The sequence below is a fragment of the Ipomoea triloba genome, chromosome 1, assembly GCF_003576645.1.
Source record: "Ipomoea triloba cultivar NCNSP0323 chromosome 1, ASM357664v1".
NCBI lineage: Eukaryota > Viridiplantae > Streptophyta > Magnoliopsida > Solanales > Convolvulaceae > Ipomoea > Ipomoea triloba.
Genome location: NC_044916.1, coordinates 11,904,756 through 11,921,733, shown reverse-complemented (window position 1 = coordinate 11,921,733; position 16,978 = coordinate 11,904,756). Strand labels below are relative to the sequence as shown.

The window sequence follows — 16,978 nt, the reverse complement described above, 5'->3', positions numbered from 1 at the left end:
TAGAATCTATACTATATATAAAAACAATTTCCTCCTCCCAAATTTTCCCCCCAAAACTTAGGGGTATTTTGGTAAAATCATTTATTTTATTTATTATTTTATTATTTTATTAATTATCCATCCTATAATATTATTATGGTAATATATGATAATGATAATATGATAATATGGTAATATTGTTANATTTTTACATGTCAATCATTTATATTTACATAAAATTAAAATTAATTATACTTTCCTTTTGAAAAATCTTCCATATTATGTTTATACTCCACTATATAATGATGAGAAATGACTCTTCTCTCACAACGTACCAATATCTGTGCTCTCACTATTAGTTAGAGATCTATAATCTGTAATTCTACGAAGTCGAAGATCGAACTTTAACACGCGTAGAATTGTTATGGTATGCGGTATGATTTAATTTTTAGTTGATTCATTCGGCATGTTGGAGATCCTTATGGTGTAGTCTGCATTCCATAGAGTATTTTGTAGTACTGTGATTTAGTTTGATTTTAACAGCTCAATATGCTTTAATTTTTGCTGATAAGGTTTCAAGTAGCTAGGCCAATTTTGCCATGGGCGTATCACGTATGTAAAATTACAATTTTCAGAGTGCTTGTAGTGAACAATCAAATGTTTTCTATAATTATATATTTTAATCACGTTACTTTGATTGGTAATTTCTAATGGAAAAACATTGTATTGTAACTTTGTATTACAAGATTTTGAATGATAATACCTTATTTAACTATCCATCTTTTTAGTTGTACTGTGCAAAATAACTAGCAATCTACGGATGCTCATCTATATATTGTAGAATTTGCAATCTTAATCTTCCACATTTATGGATGCTTATGTAATTTGGTAAAAATGGTTTACTTGAATAAATCCTCAATTATTCATTCCAATTGTTCATTTTACCATTCCAATTCTTCATTTTATAAAAAATGGTGCATTGGAAGCTAAACATGGGTCATTGTATCATTGATTGTTGATTCCAATTATTATTAATCTTTATCATTAATTGCACAATACTAATTCACACTTATTAGTTAAAAAATGGTGATTACTATACTTGAATAAATGAAATAATAATATTAAATTTTGTAGCCTCGATTTAAAATCTATTATGTTAATATAATAATAAAATACTCCGTAGTAATAATAATCTAAAATTCTTAATATAATTTTCCTAATAATAATAATAATATTATAATAATAATCCATAACTCTTAATATAAGTTTGTAACTAAATTTTCCTATTAAATCTATTTATAAAGGTAATTATAAATATAGAATTGAGAAATTCCTTCCTTTTTTATAACATTGTTCCATATGCTAATCCGTTTAATATGCTAATCTATATAGGTAATTACCATATACTATTTACCATCTAAATAATCTGTGGTAATTACACTATATTTAACATCTAAATTTATTATGGTCATTAAACATAGAGATTTCATTCTTACGATAATTTTATATATTTTTACTTCAGATAATGTCAATTACCCGTGTTTTTCATTTGATTACTTTTGAATAAAATCTTAAAAATTATGACAACTAATGAATTAATATTGTTGTTCGTAATATAAATTTTATCAAATCAGTTAACGAAATTGATAATACACATATTACATCCATAATTAGAGGAGATTAACAAAATTATGATAATTATTTCAATTCACGTATTATTATGCTAATTCACATATTATTACGTCCATACAATTATGTAAATTATTTCAATTCACAGATTATTACACATATAAAATTATGCTAATGGTTACTTTGGAATAAAATCTTAATAATTATGGTCATTGAGAAATTAGTTCAAACATTATACTTTTATTAAACGGTTTTTTATATTTGCCGTAATTTTATCTAATCAATTAAAGAAATTAATGGTACACATATTACGGACATAATTAAAGAAAATTAAACATACACATATATATTACAGATAAAATTAAAGAAAATTAAACATACACATATTACGTCCATAATTAAATGAAATTAAAATATACATTATTTTTTAATTATAATATATACTCCTTAATTACCATACTTATTCATAATACATGGACGTCATAATTAGCATAATATTAATCTATACTATATATAAAAACATAAGAATAGTAAATACATATTTTAAATTTTAAACAATAGTAAAGGTAAATTAAGAATAGAATGAAAATATTTCAATAATAATATTCTACATCATTAATTAAAAATAGAACAGAAATTAGGTAAAAATACCAGTGGATCTATTATTCTAATTGACTAATTAACTGAAAATAAAAAAAAAATCGACTAAAAATGAATCTGATGTTACTATTGATTGAATATATAAAAGGAAATGAATATTAATAATTGACTGTAAATAAAAAAAAATATCCATAATTAACTAAAATGAAAAAGGAAATGGTCATATCATTGCAATTTAATTAACAAAGGAAAACATTCTACATCATAAATAATAAAGGCATATTATAAACAATATTAAAGATAAATTAAAAAAAGAACGGAAATTAAAAATGAAACGGAAATATTTCAATAATAATATTCTACATCATCAATTAAAAATGGAACGAAAATTAGGTAAATATTACTACGTAATTCTTTTCAATTTTCCTAGATAAGGTTACCTGATATTAATTTACACATAACAATCGGCACTAATAATTAAAAAAAAAATTAAAAAAAATAGAAGAACTGCCGGAGACGTCTGTTTTTTTTTTAAAATTTTATTATTATTATTATTATTATTATTATTTAATTATTTTAATTAAAATTATTTAAAAAGTTTATTTTAAAATTAGTAACCACCATGTCATCACAATTGTAGGTAAACAGGTCAATTTGAACTTTTTTTTTTTTTGAAAACATGTCAATTTGTACTTAATTGCATGAGTTTTTATAATTCAGGAATCCAATTGCATTCTTTTTGAGTTCGATGGCCTAATTGCAGTTTTGTGTGTAGTTCAGTGGTTTATTTGATCATTATTCCGAGAAAAATGATATTACTAATTGATTTAAAATATAAAAAGATCGTAATCTATATTCTATACTATATATAAAAGTAAAATCCTCCTATTTCATTCCCCGCCTAAACTTTTGTAGTCAATTAATGAAATATTTTATTGATCAATTAATTAATAAAGCTTATTTGTTAAGAAAATGTAAAATAGAAATTAACTAATATCTATAAATTGATAATATGTATACTCACGTATCAACACTATTAATAAAAGTAAAATCATTTATCGGGAAAAGAAAAGGATATTACTAATTGACTGAAAATTATTTAAAAACTTTAATAGTTATTATACTTTCTTTTTGAAAACTCTAAGTTATTTAAACTTTAAAAAAATTAATTGAACATGGGTTGTTAGATTTTTATAATAATCAAAATTAATTCATTCAAATATGGAGGAGGAAGATAAAACTAAATGCAATATGGGGAAAATGAATATACTTAAAGTATAAAAGTATAATTACACATATATTAGTGTAATTGACTAATAATAATTGCCTAATAATTATTATGATAATTAAGTTAAGCATTGGTCGTTGAATTTATTTTTATAATAATTACAATTAATTTATTTCTCATTTTCTCATATTTATTTTAGTAATAATCTAATTATATATGTCCTAATATAATTATATAAGTCATATTACTTATAGATCTTTTTAAGATAATTTTAGACAAACAAGTCATATATTATTCAATTAATTGAGTAATATTTTTGTACTAATCTTATAATCAAATAAATGTACACGTTCAATATTAGAATTTTTTATAATTTCATCTTTATTTTTATTATCTCAATATATAATAAAAAAAAATTATCCACGCCCGGGTAATTGAACAATTATTTGTTCTAATTCAAAGGAAAACATCATAAAACATAATCGATCCAATCAATTTCATCAATTGCGCTATATAATATTCGATGTTATAATATATATAATTGTGTATTGATCCAAATATTCTTTAAATATTATAACAAATCCATTCCGTGCAACGCACGGGCGAAAATACTAGTTGTCTATAAATATCTTTTTAACTCTACAACTTTTTCACATTTTATCATACTCTCAATTCATTCATATTACTCTCTTAATTTCTACATCTCAAATCAATTCCTTTTGCATATCATAATGGAACAAGGCAATTCTAGTCATCAAAATTCACAATCCAACTTTCCCTCTTCTCAACCATCTTCACAAAATTCTCAATTCTCCCCAAATTCTCAATTTGTCCCAAATTTTCAATTTCCACCAAATTTTCAATTTTTATAAAACTCTCAATTTTCACAAAATGCCCAACTTCCGGGTAATGTTCAATTTCCATCATTTCCGCCTCTATATCAAACTTCTCAATTTGCGGGGTCTTCTCAATTTCCCACCAATATACAAAGTACCAAATTCTCGAGTAATATGCAATTTTACTCAATTTTCGCCTTTTTCTACACAAAGCGAAAATGAAGTAACAATTACTCCACCATCGAGCAACTCGGAGAATCGTCGACAACTATGGAGTATAGAGGATGACAAAATGTTGGCACGTGCTCACACCACTATCTCACAAGATGGAAAAGTTGGCAATGAGCAAAAGAGTATAACATTTTGAAAGCGCGTTGAAAATATTACAACGCTAATCACCCCAACGGTAGACCACCGAGAACCCACCAAAGATAGGCGCATTGGGGTCATGTATGTTCCAAAATTAGGGACTTTAATACAATTTATTATAAGTTACAAGGAATGCGGCCTAGTGGTGCTAGCCATGCGGATATTGTTATGCATGCTTTGGAAGAGTATAAACAAAAACATGGTCGAAAAAAATTTGGCTACGAGCACGTATGGGCCATTGTGAAAGACCTTCCAAGTTGGCAACCCCAATTTGTAGCTCGTCAAATCTCCTTAAATACACCTTCCACCAATCAAACATCAAGTGGAAGTACAACAAGTACTGCAAGTGGTAGCGAAGAAGTTTTTCCTAGACTAATGGGGAAAAGAGCATCGAAAAGAAAAGCCAAAGAACGCTACTCCAACAATGACGATGATGATGATATCCATGTATCATTAGAAAAACAAAGAGAATTGTTGGAAAGATATCAAAAATTGAAAATGGAAAGCGATGAAAGGAAAATGAAGTGGAAAGAATGTAAAGTCTTAACGAGAAACACAACGGGTATGACGAAGGAACAACTTGCATTGCATGAAGAGTATTGTAACGATATTAAACAACGTCGGCAAAATACACAAGGGCCCTAAGTTTTTATTTATATTTGTTTAAATGTAATAGGGCAATGTTTAATTTTCCATATTTGAAACTTTATTTATAACTTTAAAATGTTGTAATTTTAATGTTAATCTAGTATGTGGTATTATTATTTCTAAGTGTTTTTAAATTTTTAGTATGTAATATGTAATATAAATTAAGCAGTGAGCAACATATTTTTTGTTCATATGTAATATGTAATATATTTTTTGCTCACTGCATTAAGTAGTGAGCAACATATTTTTTGCTCACTGCATAATGCACTGAGCAACATATTTTTTTGCTCACTGAATTGAGCAGTGAGCAGAAGTTGCCGTTGCAACAATGGATAGTTGCTGCAACGGCATCTTTGTATTTATTTTTTATTTTATTTTAATTAATTAGGTGTATGTATATTTATTTTAGTTATTTTTTATACAATAATAAATTAAAGTAAAGTTTGTAGCTAAATTTTTTATTATTTTGTTTTACAATTTCAATATATATGTTTATTCAGAGTGTTTCTGTACGAATGTTTCATTATTTTTATTACAATTATAAATTTATAAACAAAATAGAAAGAAATAATTAAAATATGGTGGGGTAAAATGGTGGGTCCACAAAAAAACTAAAAAAAAAAAAAACTCAAACTAATGTGGAAAAGAGTTTTTGTGATTAAGTGAAATAGTGGATGATGAGGTGGATGTTGGGCCCACAAAAAACTGGAGAAAAAACTAACAGATAAGGATGCTCTTTGCCTGTGACGAGGAGTATCAAAATTTCCAGCTATAAGGTGATAAGAACTAGCTTTACATGTATTTTGATCTAAACCAAAACCTTGATTCTCATCTTAATGTTTTTAACCGTACTAATTTGGTCCTTATCTATGTTAGTCAAGCAATATGCACATTGCAGGCAGAAAGAAAGAAGAGACGGTCAATGCTTATGATAATACATGTAGATTTCAAAATGCAAATACAAACTATAGAATATCCCCGTACTGCATGGGATTACAACCTTCAATGTTTTATCAGAGGTCAAATAGGCCTCTATTAATTTAGTGTACTATATTGTCTATAGCTTTCCCTAGTTAATTCTTTTATTTGATTTGGATCAAGTGAACTTTGTTAGCTCTAAAACATTTGAAATAGGAGGTAAAACTGTGTAGTATATTAGTAAATGAATCAAATATCAATGATGGTGAGGGTTCTTACTTCTTAGATAAGTAAAGTAGTACCGATTTGTCTTCATTCTCAACAAATAAGCGTATAGCATCATCATCAGCTGCTCCACTGGAAATGTTTCATAGATCAAATAAGCTTTGCATAAATGATAAGGTAAAAGAAAAATGAATAACGAAGTAGCATAAAATAGAGAGCATCATCAATTAAAAGATTTCTTGGTAGGAGTTAATTAAACCACCCCACTCAACACTGTCCTGGTCTTTTAGGAAAAAAGTACTCCGTAAAAGAGAATATGGAAAATCTTTAGACTAGTGAAAGTGAGAAAGGGAAAGTACATACTAACCACAAATCATACGTTTTAAGAGATAAAAGGAAAGTTGATGCCTTGACCAATGTACTGAAAAAACTCTTCCATCATGGTACCCACTACCTAGAGAGAGTGCTAATATGCCTCCTGGGAGAACAAAAGCATCATTGTACTGAGCATGCAAATCAGAAACTAGAAAAAAAAACACACACACACACACACACACACACTCACTCACACATATTAGCAAGTCAGTTGCTACATATTTAATGAACACTGTGAATGCTCTCTTGAAGTAATATGCTATTTTACAATTTGTTGATTCCTTGACCAGACATCAATATTAATTTTGCCTTCTTTATATACAGAAAGTTCATCAAATGAGAGCTGTAACTTAGCATCTAGCATCTGAAATTCTATAAAAGTTCGGTCACAGTTATTAAACTGATTTAAGTCAGAGAAATTCTTTTCAGAGGCAAACAAGTAAAAAAAAATGCACTTCTAGGCGAAAAATTATAACGGAAACCAGAAAAGCTTGTTAGAATACATAACTACTGATTGAAGAACAACTACACAAAATGAGTATTAGCATTGCACTCACCAAGGTGCATTTACATCACCAGACTGCAACCTTGCTATGTCAGCACTCCATATCTTTAGGGTAAGGTCATCACTGCAAAGCCATTACAATAGCAACATAGTACCCCTTTTATGTGCATCTTCTATAAGTAATTCAATTCTAACCTTGTACCGTTGTACGGATTTAAAACAAATAAAAATGAAAGAAAAGAGACATCTAACTACATACCTACAGGTAACCATTTTATCTCCACTGAAATTAAAAGAGAGAGCCCAAACTGTTGATGTATGACCACTGTAAAGAGAACAAACAGGGCTGCATCAGCTTTCAACAATCTTATAGAACATTGCTGGTAATAAATGTTTGACAAGTGGTAGCTTGATATAGAACATGTGGACTGGTCGAAACAACATAATTAAAGATAGTGTGCAACAAATGTCAATCTTCTTTTAAAAAATAAAATAAGATAAATTTAAAGCAAAATGGTGGAGCAAGCTTAGTTGTCACCTGCTAGATTCAGCTAAAGTTTGAATGCAATGCCAATCATCACTATCACCTTCCTCTGCCCAAACCTGTCATTTGAACCAATTTTCTGGTAACTTGAAAGGAAGATGGGTGTTGAAAATACACTGACAATAGTAGGCCTATAGTTAATGGGGAGTGGGAAGTGTAATGTCACATTTACCTTGATGGTGTTATCATAACTGCATGAAAACAAGATATCCACAGAAGGATGCCATTGCACCATTTTAACATCTTGTGTATGACCTTGCAGCACAGAAACACATTCAAATTCATTACCAGGCAATACTTCCCATATCCAAAGGAAGGATAATTGGGAACAGCTTAGAAGTTGTTGCACAAACATGATACATGGAAACATCAATTCAAATTAGTAAAACCGTTAAACCATTTAAGCAGAAACCTAAAAGCAAAATCAGTACAAGGGATACTGTTTTTATTGTTTGGGGGTAAGTAATTGTAAACATTAAGTGTAGAAGTACTTGGTGATTCCAAACCAGGTTGTAACAAGAAAATGATAAAGTACTTATTTCTTTTTCTCACTTCATTCCTCTATTTGACACAGCAAACATTGTAAACCTAATCTGATTTCTTTCTTTCTCTCCGAGAAAATTGAAAAGTCTAAATAAAAATTCCAAACCTCGCAATGGAAAGAACCGGATGGGGAGCTCTGTTCCCAAATACGAACGGTCTTATCGCCGCTACAAGAGGCGAGTACTGCGGGTACGCCGTCAGTTCCGGTGGCCGGTTTCCAAGCGACACTCCAGACCCTGTCGCTGTGGCCTTCGAGCTTATGAATCTCCTTCAGCTCGAAAGTTTTGTCCAAGAAATTCATCACGAGGATCGCGGAGCAGAGCTGCTGTGAAGTGTCGGAGCACCGGCTGTCTGTTACGAGTTCTTCGGCACAGTGCACGCGCAGCCTAGATCAGAGTTTTAACTTTTAATTGGGAAGACAGTGAGAGACTTAAAGGCCAGTTTGACTCGTGGAAAATATTTGAAAAGAGGTGGAAGTGAAATTCCGTGATAGTAGTTATCAGGATTTGTTGTTTGGTTAGAGGTAAAAGAGTATGGAATAACGAGTATAAAGATCTATATGTCCTTATTATTATTATTATTATTATTATTGTCAATAATAATAATAATAATAAGTAGTAATAATAATAATAAAAATGAATAATATTAAAAGAAGAGTAGCCAAAAACCTGGTAGTCTAGTGGCACCCGGTGTTCCGGAAAACACTCTCTATGATATTTCATCTTCTAAAATTAAAACAAACTAAGACACACATAGCCAGCTCTTCAATGAAAAATGAAATTTTGATTGCAAAGATACATATGATATTAATGCTACAAAATATAAGCAGCAAACTACAAGCACCATAATATTACACCAAACAAGTTTTACAATATTACAAAATACACATGATATTCAAGTTAACAAGTTCATCCTTTTTAGTTTTCCAAAAAACAAGCTAGCATCATATTTTTACATAGCCAATTTCATACTTATAATAGGATACTTTCTAACTTGATAGCAAAAACAACAATGCATTTCATTCTACCCACAAACATGTGTAGAGTATTGTAGTTATAAGGAAAAAAAAAAAAAAGATAGTATATACGTATAAGAAAAAAAAAGATAATATTGTTGTTAACCTTATTAAATCATTAATCATTTATAATGCATAGTTGTTAGTTAATTAGTATGTACTAATTATTACATAATAATTAGGAAAATTAAATGTAATTAACAATAATTTGTAATTAGTGTATAATAATAATAAAAACTAAGGGTGTGTTTGGTTCGCACATGCGAATCGGAATCGGTATGGGTATCAAATACTTGGTAAAGGTAATGGGTTTTGGTGAAAGTATTTTGCATTTTTGGTAGTAGAGTGGAATGGAAATGATTATTAATAGTTGGGGAAGAAATGATGAAAGGAAAATGAAATCCTTATTTAATAAGGGTATGAGTTTTTCAATTAATGGAGTATTCCAAACACATAGTAGTATTCTAAAAACCTATCAACCAAACAATAACAATCACTATGATACTCATACCTTATACCAAAACCCGTCAACCAAACACACCCTAAATGTTTAATTATTAGGAATCATAAAAGTAATGAAATTAGTAATAATTACATAATAACTACAATTTTTTGTACTTATTACGTCAAAATTTAAGAAATAAATAGAATAATAATATGCTTGCAAATAAAAGAGAGTGATAAATTGGTGTGTAGGGACATCCGTTTAAATTGTCAGGTGCCATAGAGAATAAGGCTTTCTTAACTCATCAGGCTCGATTGTGCGAAGTAAGAAGTCGTTTATCACTTGAGAAATGCAAGTAGGGACATCCGACAAGATATCACGGTCTCCACTAGAGGATTGGAAAATATCTGTATAATACTTCATAATCTTAGCATTCATATTTTCACCTTGGAACCAATCATCAGTTGGAGTTTTTAAACATTGCAAATAATTAGTCTTCCTTCTATAACTTGCAAAAGTGAAAATATTTAGTATTGAAATCCCCTTCCTTCATCCATAATTGTTTCGATCTTTTCCTTTAATACAATTCTTCTTGAGCAAGAAAATCACGTAACTCGACCTCTACCGCAACAAAACGAGCAACATCGTGCGGGTCACAACTGCTCTTTAAGGACTCAAGACACCCTCTCACACGTTGGATGCTCCAACTAAATTTTTTGAAATAGCCAGCTCCCCAACGCCAAAGATCCTATCCACAGCTAGATATACATTGCTGGAAATTAAGAACGGTTGACTGTCTCCATGATGCTTCGACCACCTACCTACAATAAGCGTCCAAAACCCACGTCGACTCAAATTTGAATTTCCTATTAGACGGTCGAGTCGTACTGCCATGCACCAACATAAATATGGCACTATGGTCCGAGGTGACTGCATGGAGGTTCAACACAATCGCAATCCTCAAACATTTCTCTCCATTCGAACGACACAACAACTCTATCCAACAGCTTCCCACCCAGTGATCCATACCTCTTCCACGCTCCCACGTAAAAGCATAGCCTCGCATACCCAAGTATGAAAGATCACACTCTTGAATCACTTGATTGAAACCCTGAATAAGTTTATCCGGGTGAGGAATAAGACCCCTCTTCTCATAGTGGCTCGTGATGTCATTAAAATCGCCGATCACAACCTAAGGAAGATTTGATCGGTCCTTAAGCTCTCTAAGCAGGTCCCAAGCTTGCTACCTACGTGATCTCTCCGGGAATCCGTAAAAACAGGTCAGACGCTAAGGTGGCTTATCTCCTATAGTAACAACCACGTCAATGTGGTTTCTAGAAAAACTCAACAATGAAGCCATGCAAGAAGCTTGCCACAAGAGTGCCAACCCTCCTCCGAAACCCACTTCGAGGCCCTCATAGCCCAAACGAACTTTCAACTATTCCAAACATGTAGATTGCAATTTAGTCTCCATAAGAAAAATAAGATTGGGTCGCTGGCTGGACACAAAGCCCAATAACTCCCGAACTGTTTGAGGGCCACCCAAATCCCGACAGTTCCAACTTAATATACTCATTTGGTAGGGTGGGTCTGGACCTCCGGACCTGCCAAATGCATGTTTTTTAGAACATCAACCATATTCACATCAACAACAATTAACTGTCCTGTCACCATATCGTCTTCACGACAGCGTTTAAGATCAATATGGATAACATTATCGTCCTCCACCGAATTAGGGTTGGAGGTGGATGTCATGGGGGTAGTCGGAACACAAACGAGAGTGGCAGGAAGATCCGAAAGGAGCCATTGAGCACCCACCTGTTTAGATTGCCTCCTAAAGGCCGCTCTCATTTCCGGACCATACGGGTAACCTTTGGTTCAAGACCTTCCAAATAAACTTTGCGACAGAACTTATCCGAATGCCCCAACAATCCACATCAGAGGAAGAAAGTATTCAGACATTCAAGTGAAAATAATCCATCCCTCATGAGTGCAGAGTATTCAGACATTCATCTTAAAATTGAAAAATGAATGCAAAAAATAAGTGCATAAATATGTTTTTTTAATTGACAAAAAAAATACAAAGAATGGAAAAAAAAAAAAAAAAAAACTGACGTAAACGCGTTCCTTTTTTTTTTTATTTTATTTTAAATTGTAGATTGTAGATTTATCTTTTTCTCAAATCATCCCGAACTGGTACTGTATATAATCTCCCGTTCGAAGCCCAATTCATCTTTCTCGCCTCGCCATTTGGGAACATAATCCGCTGATAGAGAACACAGCTAGGGCTTGAACTCCATAACTGAGATACCCTAATGGAAGAAGCGATAGCAGAGAAGAAAGAAACTGAGAGCAGAACCGTCGACAACACTCAGCCGCCGACCTCTCTGACGGAGAGCGAAGCCGAAGATCGCGAGCGCATCGCCCAAGATCTCAAAGCCGGCCTTCATCCTCTCAAGGTCCTCATCTTCTTTCTTAAATCCTCCTATGCTCTTCTGCGTTTCATTTTGTCTGTGAACATTTCGATTTTGGTTCCAATAGATTGTCATTACGACGTTTCCGAACAGAATCTGTAGTATCGGTATCGCGTCTTTCTTGTTTACGGAAAATTTGTTTCTAACGCAAATCCTCAGAACTAGATACTATTTTGGATTAGTATGATTTCGTTGAACTTTTGTTGTGAGACCGCGGTATTATTAGGGTTAGATAGATACAGACTTAGTTAACTTATAGTTATTGTTAATTGAGTGAAATGAACATCATAGTGCTGTTGTTTTGGCTTGATAATGTAAAATAGTGGAGAACACGAAGAGCTATTGGGTATTCTGTTAGGGTTATATAGCTACTGTTATAGAAATCTGGCTACCTGGTTGTCTTGATTTTTAATAAGTTGATGTTCCTTAACTGGTCAAAGGCATGGAATTGTGAATAGAACATTGACTTGTATACTTTTTTTTTACAGGAATACAGAATTTAATGATGTGCCTTAGTTCTTGGAGCTATAGTGAATAGGTTAGGGGTGATTATGAGCAGTGAATGAACTTTCATGTCCTTTTAAAGAGTTAAAGAAGTATGGCCTTGTATTTTTTAATCCAACCGAAATGACATAGTTCCAAATTTTAAAAGAAAATTGCATCTACCTTTTATAATCTTTTATGTCTGTGATTGCTGATTGCATTTAATAATTATCTTTTGTGTCCTTATAGCCATTGTATTTCCTCTAGGCTTATTGTTGTTCATCTTGCTTTCATTGGTTGTCCAGAACAAATATGTGTTTTGGTATACTCGCCGGACTCCAGGAGTTCGCACACAAACATCATATGAGGATAACATAAAGAAAATAATGGATTTCAGTACAGTAAGTCATTTCATTTGTTGTCATTTTCTTGCTGAATATGTTATCTTGATTGCTCTGATGAATCAATAATGAGTTCACACTTGAAAAAAAAAAAAAAATGGAAAAGAGGAACATAAGATTTTACAGTCCAAGTTGGGCCCTTTATTTGTGTTAACTGATTTTTTGCTGATAGGTTGAAGGTTTTTGGGTCTGCTACTGCCATTTGGCGCGTCCCTCAACATTGCCATGCCCAACTGATTTGCATCTTTTCAAGGAGGGAATTCGTCCTTTGTGGGAGGTAAACCTTTGATGCACCTGTTGGTCATTATTTTCCTTTAGTGTTCTTGTAATGCACCGTTACAGTTTCTTCTTATTGATGATTGTAAATATCATATTTATGTAGGATGCTGCCAATTGTAATGGTGGGAAGTGGATAATTCGATTCAAAAAAGCTGTATCTGGCCGCTTTTGGGAGGACTTGGTAAGGGATAGTCATATTTTAGACTGTATTTTACAGTAAAATTTTTTTTCTGATGTTGCTAATGCATGCACCATTTAGTTGTATGATTTTCTTGCAAACCCGTAAGAAGATTAGTGACCCTAGCTCTTTGGAATTCTATGAAGGTTCTGGCGTTGGTGGGTGATCAACTTGATTATGGTGACAACATATGTGGTGCAGTCCTAAGCATTCGGTTCAATGAGGATATTTTAAGTGTGTGGAACCGCAATGCATCAGACCATCAGGTTTATTTGCTCGTCACTTTCAGTTCAGTCAATACCATTTACTCATACAGCTCAAGTATCTTAATGTGTTGGTGTTACTTTGTATTCCCCAGGCTGTAATGGCACTGAGAGACTCAATCAAGCGGCACTTGAAGCTACCTAGTGGCTATGTCATGGAATACAAGCCTCACGACGCATCTCTGCGTGACAACTCATCATATCGGAACACTTGGTTGAGAGGCTAAAACTACTTGTTTCTCTCCTGAAATGCAGAACTGGGACTTAAACGTGATGATTTTATTGGTCTGTGTACGGATCATGACCATAAACAACCATGGAGATCTTATTTCTTCAGAGAAAAGGGTGAAAGTAAAAGGACACTTTGGTGCCTTGTTTCAAAATTCCATGTATTAAAACACACTTATCTCTAAACCTCTATCCGATATGATAAAATTTTAGTGTTGGGATCAATCTTTTCTAAGCTTCTTTTGTGTCTGTCATTTTAGATATAAGTTTTTGTGCACTGCATAATATTCCATGCCATATTTCATCCAAGGAGAACTTTATTTCTCGACTACTAAAATCAAACAACAATTCGGATGAGATGAAATCCTGTATACTTTAGAAATAACTTTTCATTCCCGTGTTACTATGATAATCATTTGGTACAGGAAAAGAAAAAAAACAGTACATTGTAACTTGCAATACTGTTCTTCAGCAGGAAAAGCAACCGAAATCTCTAAACAGATGACTGAAGCCCAATAATCCCTGTCAGATAAGGGTGCATGTGTTAACAACGAATTTGAATATTCGAGTCGAATAATATAGTTGAACCAAATCCGAGTAAAGTTTGAGATTCGAATATTTAATGAATATGAATAATTCTCAATATTCGACTCGATTCAATTAGTTTACAACCCTAAATAACAGTAGATGGAAAAAGAAGGGGATGAGATTACCACAGCCAACTCTTGCACCTGCATTCCCAGTTGTCTTACTAAGCTCATGCCCACCTGAAGAAAAGCAGCTGCTGTAATTAGTATGTTCCAAGAAAGGATAATATTTCAACACCATTTTTTTCGAATGCAACTATGCAAGCTCTATGCAATTCTAGAGACCTTCAAAGAGGCATTCGTCCACAGGTCTACAACAACTTTCTTAGACGACACTCCAATGAAGAGATATAACAGATGCATAGTACGCGTATTTACTAATTCATACAATGGTGTTCACCCAAACCGGACATAGATGCATTGCAAATTGATATTAATTCAGAGAAGCAACATTGATTCAGGTTAATTCTTTAGTGAAATATAAAGGTAAAATGTAAGAACAAATACAACTCCAAGTAAAGAAACCACTGAAAACATGCATATCAAGCACATTCAAGAACTATACCTCTTCCTAGATCATCAGGATCAGCGTGAACGACTACTGCTCTTCCCAAAATAGAGTTTGCACCCGTTAGAGGAATCTATAAATTGAAAACAAAGGTAGATGCTATGTTTTTATGCAGCATTCCAATTCCATATAAAAAAATCCACTATCTCTCTAGCAAGTAGGGTGAAAATGAAGGCAACTACTAAATTCTCATACTCTCATGAACCAAGATGCTAATGCAAACTTTATCCTCTTACCTGCATATCCAGAACCGAAACCTCAGCAACCCCTGCAATGCCAAGAAAGCATAGTAAATTCACTAGAGAAACAATTGATCCAATCCACTTTCAAAATCACATCAATCAAACTATCGAAGTATAGAACCATTAGAATTTCAGAACAATCAATCTCAAGATACCATCAGGGCCAGCAACAATGTTGCCTAAATCACCAGCATGCCGCTCTTCATGATTGGGAGCTCCATGATCCTTCTTATAGGGATTAAAGTGAGGTCCTGAACATCCACAAAAGAATGCATATATCCATCAATCCTACCAATTCAATAACCTAGTTTTCACTAAACACTTGCATAAACATATGCAACTAAAATTGAAAGCAAATGAACTACTTTGTAGTATGTTCACAAGTATACTCCAAACATCTAAACAGAATCTATTGAGCAAAAGAAAAATTGACAATTGAGACAACCCCAACTAAGTTTGTCAGGCTGTTAGACTTAGTATCAAGATTACAAGATCGACTCCCAGTGAGAGTGTCTTCTTGGTTTGAGCAAGATTACATGTTCGACTCCCCGTAAAAGCAACCTATTGACCTTCTTGATTTGAGCAAGGTAAGATACGGACAACTTAGGTTGATTTACTTCTTTGTTGTCCTTTGTCGGCTAAAGTCACAAAATTGGGTTACCCAATGCAAACGCGGGTTTCCCTAGTCACTCACTCAAAGAAAATTTGACAATCAAATGGTGAAAGGTAAGAGATTGTGGTGAAAGGTAAGAGATTGGGGTGAAATTTCTTCAAGAAACTAGTTTTACAAAAAGGGAAATTGGGTGAACACTGACCAGTGGAATTGCAGCCGTTGGTGGTGTCACCGAAAGAATGAATATGGAAGCCGTGAAGCCCCGGAGTGAGCCCTGATATTTTTCCTCTCACGTAGGTTGCCCCTGTTACACACACCCAACAAGAACATAATAACTGAATTTAAGGGCAATAACATCAGAGACCCGACAGTACGAGCGTGATAGAACCGTGGAGAAAACACACCATCGGATTGCTGGATGAATTGTAGAGAGCCTTTGACGTTATGGTCGCCGGAGATGATAGCCACCGCTTTCAGGCCGCCCATTGCCACCACCTTTCTCCGCCTTGCACTTCGTTTTCACCGCAATAGAAGCTAATAGAGCCCAGTAATAATCTAATAGAGCCCAAATGCCATAGCCACTGGGTCCTTATCCATTTACACAATGAATAGCAGGTACTCGGGTACGAAACGTAAAATTTGACTTGGCATATGCTCCATTCCTTATACTAACATTACGATATATTGTGTCTAGACACATGTCTCGAACATAACTATATTTTATTTTGTCTAGAATTATGTGCTTTGGGGGAAGACTTCTTCTCGGTTCGCCAATAAAAAGGGAGGGGAGGGGGGGGGGGGGG

The 16,978-nt window shown here is 32.9% G+C and overlaps 4 protein-coding genes across 8 annotated transcripts; 2 read left to right on the top strand and 2 right to left on the bottom strand.

Moving 5' to 3' along the window:
- The first annotated feature begins 4,773 nt into the window (after positions 1-4,773).
- LOC116030171 lies at positions 4,774-5,286 on the top strand. The gene has a single exon (XM_031272371.1). It carries the CDS (start codon positions 4,774-4,776, stop codon positions 5,284-5,286), a length of 513 nt encoding a protein of 170 aa, XP_031128231.1.
- A 916-nt stretch (positions 5,287-6,202) lies between these two features.
- On the bottom strand, positions 6,203-8,792 carry LOC116033439 (protein CIA1-like). Of its 5 annotated transcripts, none has more exons than XM_031276200.1 (6): positions 8,506-8,792; positions 8,029-8,111; positions 7,851-7,915; positions 7,572-7,637; positions 7,365-7,436; positions 6,203-6,564 (listed from the first exon to the last, which is right to left on the bottom strand). In XM_031276200.1, the coding sequence occupies exons 2-6, from the start codon at positions 8,089-8,091 to the stop codon at positions 6,483-6,485; spliced, it is 348 nt and encodes a 115-aa protein (XP_031132060.1). In that variant the 5' UTR covers positions 8,092-8,111; positions 8,506-8,792; the 3' UTR covers positions 6,203-6,482. The 5 variants fall into 5 exon arrangements, 4 of the variants coding, with proteins under 4 accessions (XP_031132060.1, XP_031132043.1, XP_031132048.1 ...); XR_004100848.1 differs by lacking the exon at positions 8,506-8,792 and adding an exon at positions 6,800-6,910 and having other exon boundaries at positions 6,216-6,564; positions 8,029-8,463; XM_031276183.1 differs by lacking the exon at positions 8,506-8,792 and having other exon boundaries at positions 6,216-6,564; positions 8,029-8,467.
- A 3,253-nt stretch (positions 8,793-12,045) lies between these two features.
- LOC116031788 (eukaryotic translation initiation factor NCBP) lies at positions 12,046-14,397 on the top strand. The gene is made up of 6 exons (XM_031274098.1): positions 12,046-12,318; positions 13,122-13,217; positions 13,390-13,494; positions 13,600-13,677; positions 13,821-13,940; positions 14,033-14,397. The coding sequence occupies exons 1-6, from the start codon at positions 12,175-12,177 to the stop codon at positions 14,162-14,164; spliced, it is 675 nt and encodes a 224-aa protein (XP_031129958.1). The 5' UTR covers positions 12,046-12,174; the 3' UTR covers positions 14,165-14,397.
- A 67-nt stretch (positions 14,398-14,464) lies between these two features.
- Positions 14,465-16,789, bottom strand: LOC116031798 (superoxide dismutase [Cu-Zn] 2). Its single transcript, XM_031274110.1, has 7 exons — positions 16,580-16,789; positions 16,378-16,479; positions 15,718-15,813; positions 15,557-15,588; positions 15,318-15,393; positions 14,879-14,932; positions 14,465-14,687 (listed from the first exon to the last, which is right to left on the bottom strand). Exons 1-7 carry the CDS (start codon positions 16,659-16,661, stop codon positions 14,659-14,661), a joined length of 471 nt encoding a protein of 156 aa, XP_031129970.1. The 5' UTR covers positions 16,662-16,789; the 3' UTR covers positions 14,465-14,658.
- Between the last annotated feature and the right edge of the window lie 189 nt (positions 16,790-16,978).